General features: G+C 31.1%; 1 protein-coding gene across 5 annotated transcripts in view; it reads right to left on the bottom strand.

Annotated features, from left to right (window-relative positions):
- The window catches only part of LOC144847624 (rho family-interacting cell polarization regulator 2-like), a 51209-nt gene that overhangs the window by 22055 nt on the left and 10910 nt on the right, over positions 1-18244 (bottom strand). Inside the window, exon 1 of one of the 5 annotated variants that reach the window (XM_078704078.1) lies at positions 8646-9008. The exons of 1 other annotated variant lie outside the window; for it this stretch is intronic. In XM_078704078.1, the coding sequence (XP_078560204.1) occupies positions 8646-8993 (348 nt within the window). In that variant the 5' untranslated portion in view covers positions 8994-9008. 3 more of the 5 variants (XM_078704080.1, XM_078704082.1, XM_078704081.1) reach the window with 3 other exon arrangements.

The raw sequence follows: 18244 nt of genomic DNA on the forward strand, positions 1-18244 counted from the left end.
TGGATAAATTGCCAAATATTATTTAATTAAAGCTGACCATATTATTTTGATTACCACAAGCCTTTTGTTTTATCTTTCAGTTTCATCAGCATTTGAACAGCCATTAAACACACAATCACAGTAGGTCAACGACCATCAAGTTATTGACCCAAGTTTCATCTGGTATTGAATTTCAAGATTTCTAGTATGATGATGTTTTCGGTACTTTTTTTAGATGAAAGTGTTAAAACATATTTTTGATACTAGTCATATTTTATGGTCATTGAAATCTTAAAATATATTATTAGGGTCAAGACGATTATTCTATGTGACTGGTTAAGTTAAAAAGCTATTATGAAAGTTTGAAAGATATTATTTCAGAGTATATAAGCATTGTAATTACAGTACTGTACTCTGGGTCACTGACTTTACTGTATGGTACCTCTGAATTATGAATTTGATAGATACAGTAGTATTACGGGTCTCAATTATTTTTTCCTTTTTCCGTGTCATACGAATCTAATAGAGAAACTTGCCTAATTCCAGGGTGGATGAATATCCTATAAACTAAAGCTCTGTCTACACTGTCAAACTAGTTTGACAAAAAAAGTGTGATGTGCCCAAATATGAAAGTGATATACTCAAATATGATAGTGATACAGTATGCCCAAATACAGTATGGTAGTGATATGACATCATCATGTCCATATATGGGCACTCCATTTGAGGTTAGGGAGTGGAGCAGTCTTGATTTAAAACCGTGACAAAAAGCCAGGATTGAACCTGGGACCTTGGAAATGGAAGGCAAGCATGTTAACTACCAAGCTACAGCTCCAATACCGGTTTTTAATATTTATTATCCTTCCTTTCTTTACCATATTTTGACCAAATATAGAATATAAATGTTATTACAAAATATGATTTTCAATGCTAAGAAAGAAAAATAGCTTGGCACGTCAACTACCAAGTTACATCTCCAATACCGGTTTTTAATATTTATTATCCTTCCTTTCTGTACCATATTTTGACCAAATATAGAATATAAATTTTCTTACACAAATATAATTTCAATGAGCTAAGAAAGAAAAATAGTTTCAGTTTTACAAACAAAACAAACATATGGATGGAAGTGCGTATTAATTGCTTCCACCAGTTATGATCTATTGTTAATATCTGACAAAGTTTATTATTCAAATAATACAATACATAACTACACAATGATAAGGAAATGAAATAAAATAAACATGTTGGACATGTAATATCCGTCAATAGTTATATTACATCACGTTCACAGATTTGAAGAAGAAATGTGAAGTAGTCTACGGTCTTTTAAATAGCCTGTTGATGGGTAATTACAAAAATGGTTAAACTCTACTTTGAGACTCTGACTGTACCACAAATACACTACAACAGGATGATGCGGGTCCAATAAAAACCAAACGACTTGTTTCTATTGAACAGAATACGGAATACATTTGAAGAATTCCTATTTACTTGCCAGCAGAAAAACCACAAAAAAGGAACTGATCTTAAAAAACAATTTCAAATACACCAAACTGGGTTCCATGGAAAAATTTCACAACGCAATAACGGTCTCAATTTGATCCATCTACAGTAACTGACTATTCTCTGTGGATACAGTAATATTATGACGTCAATGCACACGTTATTTCTGTAGCCACAACCAACATTATAACATTATCACTTATGAAATATTAAAACTTTCATTAAGCTGAAACTCTGAAAATATATTAATTTTGACAAATAATCAAACTGTTCAGCATCAGCTACGTTTTAAGGCCAATTTACACAGATGAGCAGTAATGGTAAGCAAAAAAAGCGCATATCTTGTCCAGGCCTGTCTTGTCCCGTTTGTATCTATCCTGAGCAGAAACCGCCCATATGCTCTGCGCTTTGTGTAATGGTTATAAGGAATAACATAAATTCTATATTTTTATTACCATTACCACTCGTCTGTGTAAATTGGCCTTTAATTACTGCTGTACAATAGACCTACAGTTGCTGTATCACAACTAGACTCATCTGGAAAGAATAGGGTATATGTAAAATGACAATAGTGTGATTTGTGTGAAATAAAAACAATAGCTAATTGTTTAAAAACTGTCTTTGATCTTACAATACAATTTTCATCACCCACCATATATACCATACGGTATGTGTGCATTGAAAATAAAAACCTAGCTGAATTAAATAGACTGAGGTAATACAGTATTTGAATTGAAAGATGGTAAAATTGACATATTAGAGGAGAATTATGTTATACTTAAATACAGTATGTTGTTCATGTAGCTAATTAAGAAAATAGCTTGAACTAAGCATCACTACTTATATTTACATTTATATTAATATCTCATACTTTGTGTAAATATATTAATTTACAGAAATTCATGATAATGAACAATTAAATCAATAGATTTAATCTTGTTAAACAATAATATCACAGGTTTATTTGGTTAGAAATTCCAACATGGTTATACCAGATCATAGAGATATTATAGTTCACATTAAAGTCAACGCTTCTAAAAGGTCAAAGGGCACTCTCAGTCTCAATTGTCTGGTTATATTCGGAAAGTCACAATTTTTCAAATGTGTTAATAAAATAAAACAATAAGAAAAAGCATTTATAATGCGCCATGTAACCAATCAATGATTGCTCATAGGCGTACATATATGTATAAAACCATTTTAAGAATTAAAACAAACTTTAGAAAGCAAGTCAAAATGCCATAAAGGTCTACGACAATTAATTGGAAGTATGGAAACTGATTCGTAAGGATTTAAACAAGGATCATAGTCATCCTAAATCTATTGTGATTTTTGTACAGTAATACAGAATATATATAGATTCAAAATAAAAACGAAACATCATAAAAACAAATGCGAAAATGTTTTAGTCTCCAGTTCTCAGAGAGATGGTTTTGAGACAGGTGACTGTACTATAGATAAATAGTTAATAGACATGACAACAACAAATGTTTTTGGTTGCCAAACACCTGAGAAAAGATGCAAATATTGACTGCATGCTTCGTGCAAACACTTACCACACATCAAACAGAATAATCTGAGTAACAACTAACATCCAGTTTGTTAATTCCTATATATCCGAATAAGGCAAGTAACAACACAATATTGCACTATTCATATAGCTAACACCCTAACAATAGACAGTCTTCCTAGCATGTGATTACCTGGTTGACTATTATTGCTATATCCCTCCCGATTGTTCCGCATCATTGCACAATATCAATATATTCTTACTGGCTATTATTGTCCCTAATGAAGTCTTTGTACTAATATATAGACCACCATTCAAACATTAACATAGTACTAGTAAGTACGTTCAATAGATTTTCCATTCACTTGAACATATCACATGTCCTGGTTTCTCATTTTATTATTTATGGAAATACCCATGTGTTGTTTTGATAGAGTTCAATGACCTCATTATACTATTACTTAATTAATGTTTACCACTACTTAAGTTTAAACTGCAGTATAATTTTTTTTTTACAAAATACAATACAAGTGCTGTATACTTTTTCTAAAAATGTATACAGTAGTATACCAGATGTGACATTCCCTTCCAAAAACATAGTACTTTTTAAAACAATTGAACACCTATTAGGGGACACATTTGGGACCAACAAAATGTCTTATACTAATAGCATTGTCCCTAATAATAGGAGTGTCTCTTGAATAGGTGTTGGCCCATGTGACCTATAAATTAGGTCTATCTAAATTTATTATTATTTATTTATTTATATTAGTTCTACCTAATTAATAGATTGGGGGGACAATATATCTTTAAACATGAATGAGTTTTACTGTACTTTTATACAGTCACATATCATTAAAATAATCAGGCTCAGAATTCAAGATTTTCCTGCAAAATATCACTCCTAATTAACATTTTCCTGTGAGCTGCATGTAACCATGAATTAATTAACTGTAGTCTGAATAGAATCTAATTAAAAGATGGTTACATAAAAAAAACCAAGAAGTAATTATACAGGAAACCTTTTAAGCTCTGTCTACACTATCTAGTTTGACAAAAAAAGTGTGATGTGCCCAAATATGGTAGTGATATGCCTAAATATGGTAGTGATAATATGACATCATGTCCATATATGGGCACATCACATTTTTTTTGTTATATAAAGTCAGATAGTGTAGACAGAGCTTTAGATAATAAAATATTAGACTGAAAAGGGCTAGTTCAGCAAAAACGGAAATAAATTGTACTGATATATTGTTATTTATTTTGACCTTTCCAATAATTACCTTTCATAATTATCAATTATTATTGTAAATCAATGACTGCATTTTTACAGTATTTAATGAATAAAGTAATCCAAATAAGGTAAAATAAATACACATAACGCACATAATTGTTTGCGTTCTACAAATTTGATTGCCGTGTTTGATTTCTTCCTGTCCTTGAAAAACACACACATTTTCAATATACATTAAAAATATTTTCAAATATACTTAAGTCATTGTCAGGCGACTAAAAACAAGTCCTACTGTAATTAATAACACTGCAATTTATTGAACAAAACATCAAAATATATTTAACATGGCTAATTACTCCTGACTTGACAGCATAAATAGATTTGTCTAACAAATCAATGGGTTCAATACTCATTCAGGTAGCAATACAATCTTAAATTGAACCAATGTTCTGCGTCAGTAAATATCAAAGAAACAATTTCTTTTCTATTCACAAGCTGCTTGTCATTTATTCAATACCGATACTATTTTTAACAATTGGATTAAAAAAAATGGTTTGAAAAATATTTTAACAAGGGAATACAGTACCTGGGGTTTTCAAGAAATCAAATTATCAGTAATACACATTAGACCCTCTCTATTGGGACACACTATTATGGAAAATTTACAGATGAGCGGTAACGGTAAGCAGGAAAAAACTGTGAGCTTGTTCAAGGTATAATAAGTATCTATCTTGAGCAAGTCTCCGCTCAATCCATTTTTTTCTGGCAGCCAATTTGACTATTTTTTTGGTTTAAACTACAGTTTTTTAGGTAAATATTTTTTTTTGCTCAAATTAACTAACTATTATGGAACATCAAAAATTATTTTTTCATGACCACAATATATCTTTAACATGAAAAAAAAGAATACTTGACATGACTAGAATACAAAGTATATTATTGAAACAAAAATAAAATTTGTATTTAATTTAAGAGGTTTTTAATAAAGGTACATTTCGTTCACTAAACTTGTATGTGACCTTAGCTCAATATGTAGGAAGCTACAATAGATTAAAGATCGTTTATAATAGATTCCAGAACAGAATATCATATCAAAAAAGCCAACTTATGAAATTGAAAGTGTCATAAAATTGTTCATGACAAGAAGAGCTAATTTAATTTAGCTCTTTATTTACTGTAGTAGAAAATAAAACTAATTCTCTTTGTTAGATTTTGATAACATAAATATTATAGTTTTTCACGATGTTATTTAAAAACTACAGTAACTTTGTTTTTGTTAATGCTTTTGTTTAATGTAAAAACCTACTTGGTCAGTAGTTAAGGGATGGGGCAGGGGATAACATTTTGAAGATATGAAATATGAAAAAATGGTTTATACATGGACCTATTATAGGTCCATATGGGTTGCCCAATAACATTAAATTTTATAGAAGAACATTTGTACAACAACAACAATATGTTCAAAGCAGCATGAGAATTGTAAGAATCCATATGGAAAGATAAAATTCCTAATCGATGAAAAGTTTAAACCTAAACCAAACCGATTCAAAATAAATACATCATCCACAGTTATACACATAATATACAGTTAAGAATCCATGCCTTACCTGTTGGTAGCCCACAACACGGCGTCTAGGTGGAACCGACACCCCACGCATCATACAACATGTGTATCGGCATCCATAGAAAGAAATACAGTTAATATGCACATAAAATATCGGAGACAAACGACTTGACGCCGAAGTGATCGCCAACTCTACTGTGACATATTAGTCGGAAGATAACGATTAACTGCTAAATGACAAATTCCATAATGAGAACGAAGATTTAAACTGTCAGCAATCTAATGACAAGGATCATCAGGAGAATATCAAAAATTATACACGCGCAGCTTTTAAATGATGTATAAATGCGTTAATGTCAAAACACACTGACTTTGGCAATGTTTACTTATAATTACTAAAGCCAGGCACGAACATCCATATAACTTTGCTGAGATATTTGTTTTAAAATCTAATTATGATATTGGAACATGGATTGGTAAACCAAATGTATCATAGGTACATATCACAACATATCTCACAACATAGAAATGTTATTAACATTGAAGCTAAGAACACAGCATCATATAAATCCAAAAACCATCCCAAACAAGCAGCAAAACCTTTTCTTCAACAATGTGATAATATTGAAAAACAATCGCTTTAAATACAGATGTAAATTGTCTTTAAAATCCTAAAGTTAGATCCACAGAATAAGTATATAAGCAATCAGCACTAAAATCAATCTGGATATCTGGTGTCATGCGCTGACATCTGTTGTATAGTAATACATATTCAATAGGCCGTATTGTCAATGATACTGTTAATGCGAAGGTTTTTTGCTTTAGGATTCTGCCGATTTGACTGTAAATCAATGGAATGATAAAGCCAAGCCCACACATGTGCTATTCTGAGGATTATTAATCTAACAGTGCTGCAGAAAAAGGTTAAATCGTGTCAAAATAACTAATGAATTGGAACAGGTTTTGGAATATTAATGATGATCATTTCTGTTAATTAGTCTCAAGTTAAATAATTTATTCATAATAAAACCAAAAAATAAAATATAACAGTTAATTATAATTTATATCTCAACCATAGGTTGTAACAGTAAATATGGTTGAGATATAATTATAACTATTATATTTTATTGTATTACCAACCAATAAATCTTTTCAAGGATTAATGAAACCATACTTGTTTATTGAAAGAAAACTTTTTGAAATAATGTTACATAACTTTGGTAGTACGCATCAATGAAAATTGATTAAATGCTTACTGTATTTATTACTGTAAGTAAGGTCAAATGATAATAGGAACGTTTTATATTAGAGTCTCAAATGAAGTTACATAATTACTGTAATTTACTTGTATGTGGTGTCAAATTAAATTCAAAAGATATTTTTTTTCATCCAACAAACAGTATTGAAATGAAACAAATGGACAAAAGCAGAATTCCAAAAATATAAAATCTTGTGGCGGGATTGCTTAAGTTTCTTTTTAAATTACAGAAAATCTTAATCTCAAAATTGTATTTTTGTTATTCAAACATTGTCAGTGAAGAGAAATAAAATGTTGATTTATTTGAAGTTGTAAAATATAATGTACAACTGATTCTAAAAATATAAAACTAGGACAAGAACTATTAACATTAAACAAAGGTGCTGGTATAAAAAACAGACAGAAATAGAATAAGATATGAATTAAAAAAGGTTGACATAAAATACTTCTTGGCAGAATATACAACATACAGTACAATGCATCCAAAATTAATAAATTATAAAATAGTTTATCCATCCTGTAATTGGGGAGTACTTTCTGTTGGATGCGTATGAATAAAAAAATAATTTGTTAAAAACTATTATTACAGATTCAGCAAGGCGTGTACAGCACTTGAGAGCAAAATTTGGGACAAGATATTTCTACCAGTTTATTTTTACTTTTTAAATACAAAAATTATACGTTATGATTCTTTATTTCATTTCAACATGAGGCTCTGTCTTTGCAATCCCTATTGAAGACAAAATTCTTTTAACACAAATATAGAAATGACCATACAGTACACACTTGTATCTAAATTTATGTAAAAAACTGCAAAAATCAACAAGATCGACTCAATTATTATTGAAGCTTACAAAATTGACTAATTCATGGAAAACAAAAATTGTAATTTTCTTCTGAAATACTACAAAATTAACAAAGTTTTCAAACATCCTTTTAAATAAATGATCGGAGGTGGGTAGGCATATTTTGTGACGTTTGTTGCGATGTCCCTGAAAAGGTTTTAATATTGTTTGGGTTTGGTACTTTCAAGGTAGACCAAATTATTAATATTTCTAAGGAACAAACAAGCTAACAGGAATAATACGAATCATCCTACACAAGTCTACCAAAATAGCAATCACATTAATTATTAATTATTAACTGGTAAAAATATTAATGAATTAAATATTGTTAGTTAAAAATAAACAAGTAAAATTTGAAAATGTTTATGACCAATATTTGAGGTTAAACCAATTTTTTTTTAAATAATAATTTAATATTTATTTAAACTACAACTTAAACTTTTTATCTAATCTACAATGAAAGAAATAATGATAAAAGAGTGTTAGGTAAAATACAAAAAAAAAAAGAAAAAATCCTTTTTTTTTTCAAGCAAAATATGGAAAATAATCCAGAAACATAATTGAAAATATGCTTCACGTCATGTAGACCTTAAATTCAAGACACAGAAAAAGAAAAATAATTAATTAAAAAAAGACATTAATATTTTTATCATCAAAATGAAAATTCTGAAAGACTAAAATGGAAACTGGAATGAAATGAAACTAAAAGAAGAATGATAAACGCATGCTTAATGAATTCTGCATACCTTGGTCATCTGCTGCGGCACCGGCGACGACGAACGAAACTGTAAATCAACTGGATCTGGATCAACCGACAACACATCAATCGCGCATCGCTTAATATCATCTTTGAAATCAGAAAGCAAACTCTCGACGGATGACGCAGAATTTATACTGTTTAAACTATCTGTCTTGTGAAGAAGATTTGGAACTTCTAGATGTTGTGGATCGAATGAACGCCTACGTAAAGCGTCCAATTCACGCTGTTCGCGACTCTTTCTTTTGTTCCAGTTACGGAGGTGTTGATATTTTAACGCACCCCCGCCGTTAGGCGTCAACAAATTGTCATCAAGAACCGGTATTACTGTCTCCATACTTAGTAGTTAATAATCAAAAAATAGTATGATATACGGTTTGTTGAGATTTGTGCAATAAATATATAATTTTGGTGATTAATATAAGAACAATTGGTTTAAATTCAGCTCCTCCAGGTTTGATAAAAACTAACGAAACATACTGTACTGCGTTTCTATAAGGAATGAAAGAAAAAATGCTATCGAAAGATGACATTGAAAATAAACAATGGACTAAATAAACTAAACAAACACTAACAATATCACTTTCTACAACATCATTTAGCTTGGAAATTCTTCTATACTTGATTAATCTAGCATCTTTAAATTTGTTTTTCCTGTGTTGCTATGGTTTTAAAATAAACATTGTTTAACACACATTTTTTCTAAAATATCAATCTAACAGAATATATTTGAAGTATAAATATAAAATATTTAAATCAAACTTTTTTTAATAAAAATGTGTTATAAACACTAACAGAAAAACAATAAGTATTAAGTACCAATTAAAACAATTAATTACAAATGAACTAAAATAAAAATAACTAAACAGTTTAGTATTTCTTCTATATAAAGACAAAATAGCAAACAAAAATTCAAAATAAAATTTACATACAAAAAAGACTGAAAAAACTCCTGAATACTAGACTACCAGCAATACTATTGTTTAGTCCTGTAGGCTTTGGTTGAAAATGAGCTACCACATGTAAAAACAAGCATGCTCCTCTGGGCTGCTGAGTAATTACAACAATATGTTGAAAACACACCCCTAAACAATGGCTGTTTGTTGTACAATACTCCTCACCACAGAGTCAGAGGAAAACACACAACTTCCTATCGACCTTTCCTACTTTTTTCCTGAAGGCATAAACAATCCTACTCAACACCTATCTACAATTAATTAAATTAAATCCCATTCCTTTGGGAGAGATTCAGACTGTTTAATACTGGAACGAAAATTATACATCTGTATTTAAGGACTCTACCGGGGTTAAGAAATTTATGAATTTAACACAATTTAAGATGCTTCTTGGGAATTGAATCTCTTTGTATAGATATCATCTCCTTTTATGGATGAAAAATAAAACCTTATTTGTATACTTACACCATCCAAGTAAAACGTGTATAATTGACTCACGTTTTCAATCAAACAAAGGAACTGTAGTGTTGCAGTCAAGAATATATTGTTTGCTTTTTTCTGTAGACTGTATTCCTCCTACCAAAACAATGCTTTATGAATCTACTATACCACTACCAAGGGCCTATGTAAATTATTATGGCCTCTGGCATGACCTTGGCTAGTTTCAGTGACTTATGATGAGTCATACAAGATTATGCTGGGCATCCCTAATAAACAGAATACAAAGACCTATAACTAGAAACCTAACAGTCTTCTCACTAACAAACAGGTCACAAACTGGACTATTCTATTATGAAATAGGTAAAAACATGTAATTAATATGTTCTTGTATCTATTACGTCATCCAATGTTAAAATATGAATATTGAATATATTGCTTCCTCAATTTAAATGTAACAAGAGTAGTTGTGTAGTTGTGATGTTATTATGACATCATTTATAAGGTTGTGGGTCAATGGCGACCAGATGGTTTAATAAAGAAAATAGTACTACTACTTAAGTACAGAATTAGACATTCCGAGAAGAATTACTAACATTATTTAATAATAATAAAAATTAAACAAAGACAGCTATTGTGATATTTATTGACAATGACAATTCAATTTGTACTGTTTACTAGGAAAAAAGCCACCGCCCAGTGAAATACTAGAAATTAAATAATCTTTTATGCGGTAAAGATGAAGAAATCTGTGAAAAAAATAAGAAAAAGCCCACACAAAATGAGATTCGAACCTTGTTTCAAATTCGATTGCCCGGGGTAGATCCTGGATTTCGATTAAGTCAACCTTAGCTCAAATTGTAACCCCTTGTTTACTTTTACTATTTATTTTTTCAGTAATTTGCCTTTGGGTTTACATATATATATTTATAAAAATCTGATGAAGTGTGAAAATCAAAGTATTCACTTTGAAAATCAAATTCTAATCAAATTAAAGTTTTCCCTTTTCATTGATTTTAAAATTGCCATTGAAGGTTTTATGTCGTGAGAACCCCAGGAGGCATAGCGCCATGGTCTTCTGAAGGAAGGAACTTTATAGCAGTGATAAAACTTGTTTTTAATATGGCTTGACAACATATGACCTTCTTTTAAATAATAATGATCTAAAGTAATAAACTTTAGGATGTTTTCTTATGTAAGAAAGGACATTGTTTCTGTCTACACTATCAAACTAGTTTGACAAAAAAAAAGTGTGATGTGCCTAAATATGGTGTAGCGATATGCCCAAATATGGTAGTGATATGACATCATCGTGTCCATATATGGGGACATCAAATTTTGTTGTCACATAAAGTTTGATAGTGTAAATAGCTTTACCCCAAATTGATGGGGTACAGTTTTTTTTGGTGCAATGCAATTAGAATAGTGATTTCTTCTGACAAATATGGTCAAAATATTCAGAGTTTGCATAGTAAGAATGTGCAGTTTGGATCAAGCAAATTTACTATAAAATCTCTTTTGTTAAATTTATATTTAGAAACACTTTAATAAATACTATGCCCTTGTCCTTAAAACTTGAGATTATCCACAAGAAACTATAGAGGGCGTTATAACACTAAAGTATACAGGCTAAAGCATGTAGATGAAATTCCCACAAAGAATATACTTTGTTGATATGACTCCTTGTAAAACTCTGTCTACACTATCAAACTAGTTTGACAAAAAAAGTGTGATGTACCCAAATATGGTAGTTATATTCCCAAATAATGGTAGTGATATGACATTATATTCATACACATTTTTGTTACATACACATAAAGTTTGATAAGTGTAGACAGAGCTTTAGTGCTGTTATTAAAAAGCTATGCTGGTTTACCGTTTTTTACTGAATAAAAATAGAAAATTTTAAAAAAGCTATGTTGTGCTGTTAAAAAACCTTTAATTCCTTTCAGACAGAGCTAACCACAGTATGGTATGACATAAATCACGTGTTGCACCTTATTTTCCTAGACTTGTACACATTAGCCACAAAAACCACTCTACTAAAAAATGTACAGTATTACCTGTGGATACCAGTCTATATTTGCCATAAAACAGCTCATAAGGTGAACATAATGTTACTGCAGGGACTTGATAAAGCTTCCGTTTTTGCTTAATAATTTATTTTAAAGTTAAAGTAAATGTATTTTAAGTGGAGGGAGGCACTATACTGTATGTCAACAAATAATTCTTGGTCCTCTTTCTATGATGGTTGTCATATAATGCTTTGTATTTCTATTGTATGTATATATTTCATATAGACAGTTTGTCTGAAATAAAGTTGAATTTAATTATTGAATTGAATAACCTGTTTATCAATTGTCACTAATGACTAGAACATTTCTAGACAAACATTCTTTGTTCAGATTCCGAAGATTCATTTGGTCCTTGCAGAAATTCATGACATTCAAAGTTGTGAAATCAAAACATCTAATTTATTGAAAAAAATATGAATTTGAATGGTAAAATGAAAACTGAACAGGAAATCTTGAGTCTAAAAAATCCAACACCAAACGAAATGTAAAATGTTGAACGTGGGTGGTCTGACATCAGTGAACATATGTATTGTAATAATACCGATGACATTAACAACATTAAAGACAGAACATATTAATCTTACCATTGTCATTTATTGATGATTAATGACTTTACAACCACAATTAGACTTAATAAATGTCCACAAACAAAACCGATCAGATCAGAGCATTCTGCACAACGAGTAAAACGTTTAGAGAAATCCACAAACCATCGAGTCTCTATATAAAGTCATATGATCTACACAGTAGATCCTTCACCAGATAAATATACACAAATGTAACACATTATGCTGAGATACTATTTCTATTACTTCCTATATTGAGTACTATTTCATAGTGGCTGTCTGTTGCATACACCGTTCATATGGCAACAACAGCCTTTAGGGGATAGGGGTAGGATCTGCAACATGTGCTTACAGTACAGGAAATCATAAAGCTTACGTTTCAATAGACAGCCTGTCACTGGTTATCGACTAACCATCACATTTTAAAGAGTGATGAGTGAACGTACTAGATATTCACTGACGTACGAAATGCATGTGTATATGCATGTGTATTTATAAAGTAATTTGCATTTTGTTTATAAAGTAATAATTGTACTGTATTTAAATATTGAATAATTCAAATAAAATTTATTGTAAATTATATTTGCAGTTTTAATTCTATAACATAATTATAATTTCTCTATTTGAGTGGTATTATTTGTCAATTGATTTCTATTTAACAAATTTATATTTGTAAGAATTACAAAATTATTCATGAAGTCAAAATGTAGGCTATACATATAGAAAAATATCTTAGATCACGACCCTCCATCCACCCCACATTTATTTCTGATAACAATAATTTTTTAAGTGGAGCTGTAGCATGGTCTTCCAATCCCAAGGTCCATGGTTCAATCCTGACCTAGTGCCAGAGTTCAATCCTGACCTAGTGCCAGGGTTGTAACTATTATATTTCAACTCGACTCCCAAGCTTAAAAATTTGACTCAAGTTTTATAAGCACGATAAATTATAAAATAGTTTATCCATCCTGTAATTGGCGAGTTTGTACATGCTGTTGGATGTGTATGAAAAAAAAATCACTTGCATTGCAATAAGCACATTTAAATGTTTACTCCCTCTATGATTAAGACCCAATTGTTAACACTGTAGTAAACCTTTTTCTTACCTTTGAATGCGTTTGCTCATACATATTCATAGATCGTTCACCTTTAACAACATGTTTAAATCCAGCTTCTCCCACATCAGATCCACCTGCATCTATATCATCATAATAATCCATTACTTTACTGTTTTCTTGGGTTTTTGATCTTTTCAGTACATTTTTGAAATGGCTCCACTGAACACTTGATTTCTGCATTTTGTTTATCGCAGATGACTGATTTGGTTCCAATTTCTCTTGCGAGGTTTTCCTGCCAAATTTCTGTTTCTGTTCTTTAACAAAACTGTTTGATCTTAGTTGTCCATCTAAACTATCTTTAGCATTCTCAACATGATCTATATCCTTTGTTTTAAACACATTAGAAGATTTTTCCGATTTTCTATATTCCTGATTCAATGGCTGGTCAGAAAGATAACTGGCATTCGTGATATCTGAACTAACCCCTCCACTTGAGTTTACAATAGTAGGGTAGATCCATGTGTTTGGAGCAGGACTTCGCACTGGCCTCATAGTATGACTAGCTAAGGATGTATCGCCAGAAGGACTAGATAGAACATTACCCTCTTCAGTACATAGGCCTACTGAAATATTTCCAGTTGTTGTTTCTGGTAGACTGACATCCAGACTACCATTTGAAGATGGTTCAGTGAAGGAGTCACCCTGTAATATCCAATTTGAGGATTTCTTTGGCCAACGCCATATTTCACAGTTGATGTGTTTATTTAAATCTTCTGGTAAAGACTGACATCTTCTGGTACGGGTTCCTTGAGATTGGTGATTTTGTTTACTGTACAGCGTCGTGGGAGGATATGTTAAATGTTTTAAATTAGAGGGTGCTTTCTTGTTAGGAAAGTCTTCAGTGATAGTTGGCTTTTTAGACGACACATTGTCCTGAGTAGAATTGGATAAATTAGAGGATGCTTTCATTTTAGGAAAATCTTGACCAACAGTGATAGTTGGCTTTTTAGACGAAACATTGTCCTGAGTAGAATCAGATTCAGTAACACTTTTATGAGACGTCTGAGACATGGAGGAAGATGAAATCTTCAATTCAGCTTCATTTGATGAAGAATTTGTCAAATTCTCAGAAGTCACATGTCTTTTTGAGTTTGAATAGATTCTGTCAGAATTGTTTGATTTTAAATTTGACTTTTGAGATTTTGAAACTGCTTCTTTTAAGGAAACAAAATGTTGTGTTTCATTATATTTTGAAGGTAACTCCAACGGTTGTGACAATTTTTGTGAAGTGGAAAGACTTCGCGTTGCTGGCATTTTATTTTTAAGAACATGGCCTCCTGGTGACATCTGCTTTCTAGGATGATCCCCATTATGATTTTTCACAAAATGCACTTGTCTTGATGAAGTTTGTTTTTGGACACTACGATTCTTCAAAACATTGTCTTTTGAAGAAATCGGATTTTTAGAAGAATCAACTGTAGATTTTTTAGAAACATGGAAGGTATTTCTTGGTGAAACAATCTTTTGTGAAGCATCAACTCTACGATGATCTTGTGTTTTTGATGAAACAGGTTTATGAGAAGTCTTAGTTAAAGACTGCTTAGAAATATGAACTTGGTTTGTTGTTGCTACACTTCCTTTTCGAGGAATATTACTAGAGATTTTTGAAACATGGACTTTTTCTGCTGAAACAGTTCTTTGAGATGGTGAACTTCTAATAGGAATATGGTGAGAAGATGTTGATTGTTTTGATGTAGGCCTACTATGATTGTTAGAGAAATTTAATTGTTTTCTAGATATAATCTGTCTCTGAATCTGATGACTATTATCAACATTTTTAGCAGCATGGTCATGTCTTGATAAAGACTGTTTTTCCGATGTAGGCCTAGTAACTCTACTGTTTACAGAAACAGACATTTGCCTAGTTGCATTCCTTTGTTTTGGAACACTCGTCCTCGAAGATATTGCAGCAACATGGTTTTTTGATGGGCTTTGATTTTGAGAAGAAATACCTCCAGAATGCGATGTTCTCCTCTGCTGAGTAGTTCTAGGCTGTTTCAATTTAAGATTTTCTCTACTATATGGCAATTCCTTTGTTGCATCTTGTTCATGCTTTCCAGCAGAACTTGCTGACTTAACCTTATCATGTTTCTGGGTTATATATAACATAGAATCTTTCGGTTGTTTAAAATGTTCCTGACCATTTCTTGATTTTGGTCTACTTCCAATATCATACATGCCGTTTGCAGCACTCTTTCCTTTACTGACCTCGTGCCTAAATCTACTTTCTGCCACATCTTTTCTTTCAATATAATCCACTTTAAGTATTTCATCAGTAGACTTAATATTTTTTTGCGATGAAACATCACCACTGGATCGCCAAATTTTCGATAGTAGAGACATTTAGATCTTCTTGCTTAAACACTCACGCAAGTCCACATTATTAAATTCTATCACTTGTAAAAAGAAATTCAATCCTTTTATTACCATCTATTAATAAACAGCAAACACAAACCTATAGATGTATGAACAGTTCCAGGGAACTTGCATAGCAACTATTTACACAAGATTTTAATGAGAATAAACACCGATAGCAATGAATATTGACAATATTTCCTCTTGTAAGAAGACCATGTTTTCACCGACAAAACGTTTTCAAGATGTTGACACAAGAACCAATTGAATATGCTCCAATTGTAAAGACTGTGAAAAGACTAATTTAATATAACTGAAAACTCCAAGGGAACATAATTTAAACATAAACCGCCGTTTTATACTCAGACCTCACAGAGAGGAGACAAACCAAAGACAGATTACATACTGTACAATGCCAAGGAGCAAAATAAAAAAGTATTTGTTAGTTTTCACTCAACCATGTCAACCTATTCTTACATTGATAGCACAATGGTAACCAAATAGGCTTGACAAAATCAATTTATTTAATAGACAATAGGTAGCTTACTATATAGATTAAAAACTGTCCATTGAATATCTCGTAGCCTGATTAAAACACAAGAGGATACACTACACTAATCAAAGTAGTATTTAATTGAAAGACCCCTGCAAGAAGGTGCAATAGGCCTACAGCTATAATAACATAACAATACATATTTTTATACAGCATGCATGGAGCTACTGTATAAAATTATAGCTCCATGCAGCATCTATCAATGGGATGACAAGTGAAGAATTCCCTTATTTACCTAACCAGATATTAAACCAAACAAAATTGCTCTTTTCAAAATTTTTGTTAAAAATTTTTGTTTAGCCTGTATGAGCTGAAACATTTTTTTATTTTTCCTCTTTCTACTTTAGATTTTAAACAAATTCTTGAACAACCCAGTGGCATCCTATTATTATCAACACATTACATTATATGTACTGTTTTTGTACTACTTTATCTCGTATATGTCCAACACTCAACCTGGTTCATGTTCTATGTAAATTCTACCACTGAAGTATGATGCAATAAACGAAATGACATTTGTTAGAGACTTAAACATTGAACTACTGAGTATTTAGTTTACGCAGTATTTCGCAACATAATTAAAGTTCATTAAACTTTACATTCGAATGAAAAAAAAAGTACAGTTTTTCTGTTAAGCACAAAGGCAACCAAAACGGCAATTGAAAAAGCCAAGATGAGACAGAATAACCTGTACCGAAGTTAAACTGATTTGTTTTCTTGATGTCCCGCGGAGAAGGCATGTCATTTGAGACCTTGTCGACTGTAGTTTGCCTGCTTCTGCTAATATCCGACAGACAGGTGTGTTAGGCTACATAGTGTGTTTACAAGCAATGGTGCCATCAAACTCACGGAACTACGCACTAGGATACTGAAAAAGCAACTTCTTACAATTCACTGGTTTGTGACAACAACTTGAAAGTGAATACTAAGAAGCAGGCGAGGGTCACATTATCTTTTATACTTTTGCAGAATTTTAATGTTTTATCTTAATATTATAGGAATTCATGTTTTTTATGTGTACAATTCATTTTATGTAAAGTATTTCAATGTGGAGAACCTTCTAACGGTGATCCTGCCTCATTGATTTACTTTTTTACTGTTTGTATGTCTTACTTTGTACTGTATTTTAAATGTGGCGAAATAAATGATATGATATGTATCTTATAGTATAATACCATAGATTATGTCAATGCTGGTCACTTATACTCAGTAGGATATAGTAGAGATAGAAAAGAGGAAAGATACAAAAATTAAGAAACAAATGATAAACACAAGATATTATCTTACACACAGAAGATCGTTGTTTTGTACCAAAAAGTCAAACTTAAATTTAATAATTTTTTGGATGAATATTTTTTATGGATTCATAATTTTCATATTTTCTTAATTGATCAATAAAAAGGCATCATTAAATTAAAATTGATAGTAAGAACAGATGTTATAATTATATATCTTATACAGCTGAGGATGTGACTGAGAAAATGTGGTTAAACTATTCATTGCGGCTTATTTATTATCTTGCAGCTG

This window comes from Antedon bifida, chromosome 7 (genome assembly GCF_963402885.1).
Source record: "Antedon bifida chromosome 7, ecAntBifi1.1, whole genome shotgun sequence".
Taxonomy (NCBI): Eukaryota; Metazoa; Echinodermata; class Crinoidea; order Comatulida; family Antedonidae; genus Antedon; species Antedon bifida.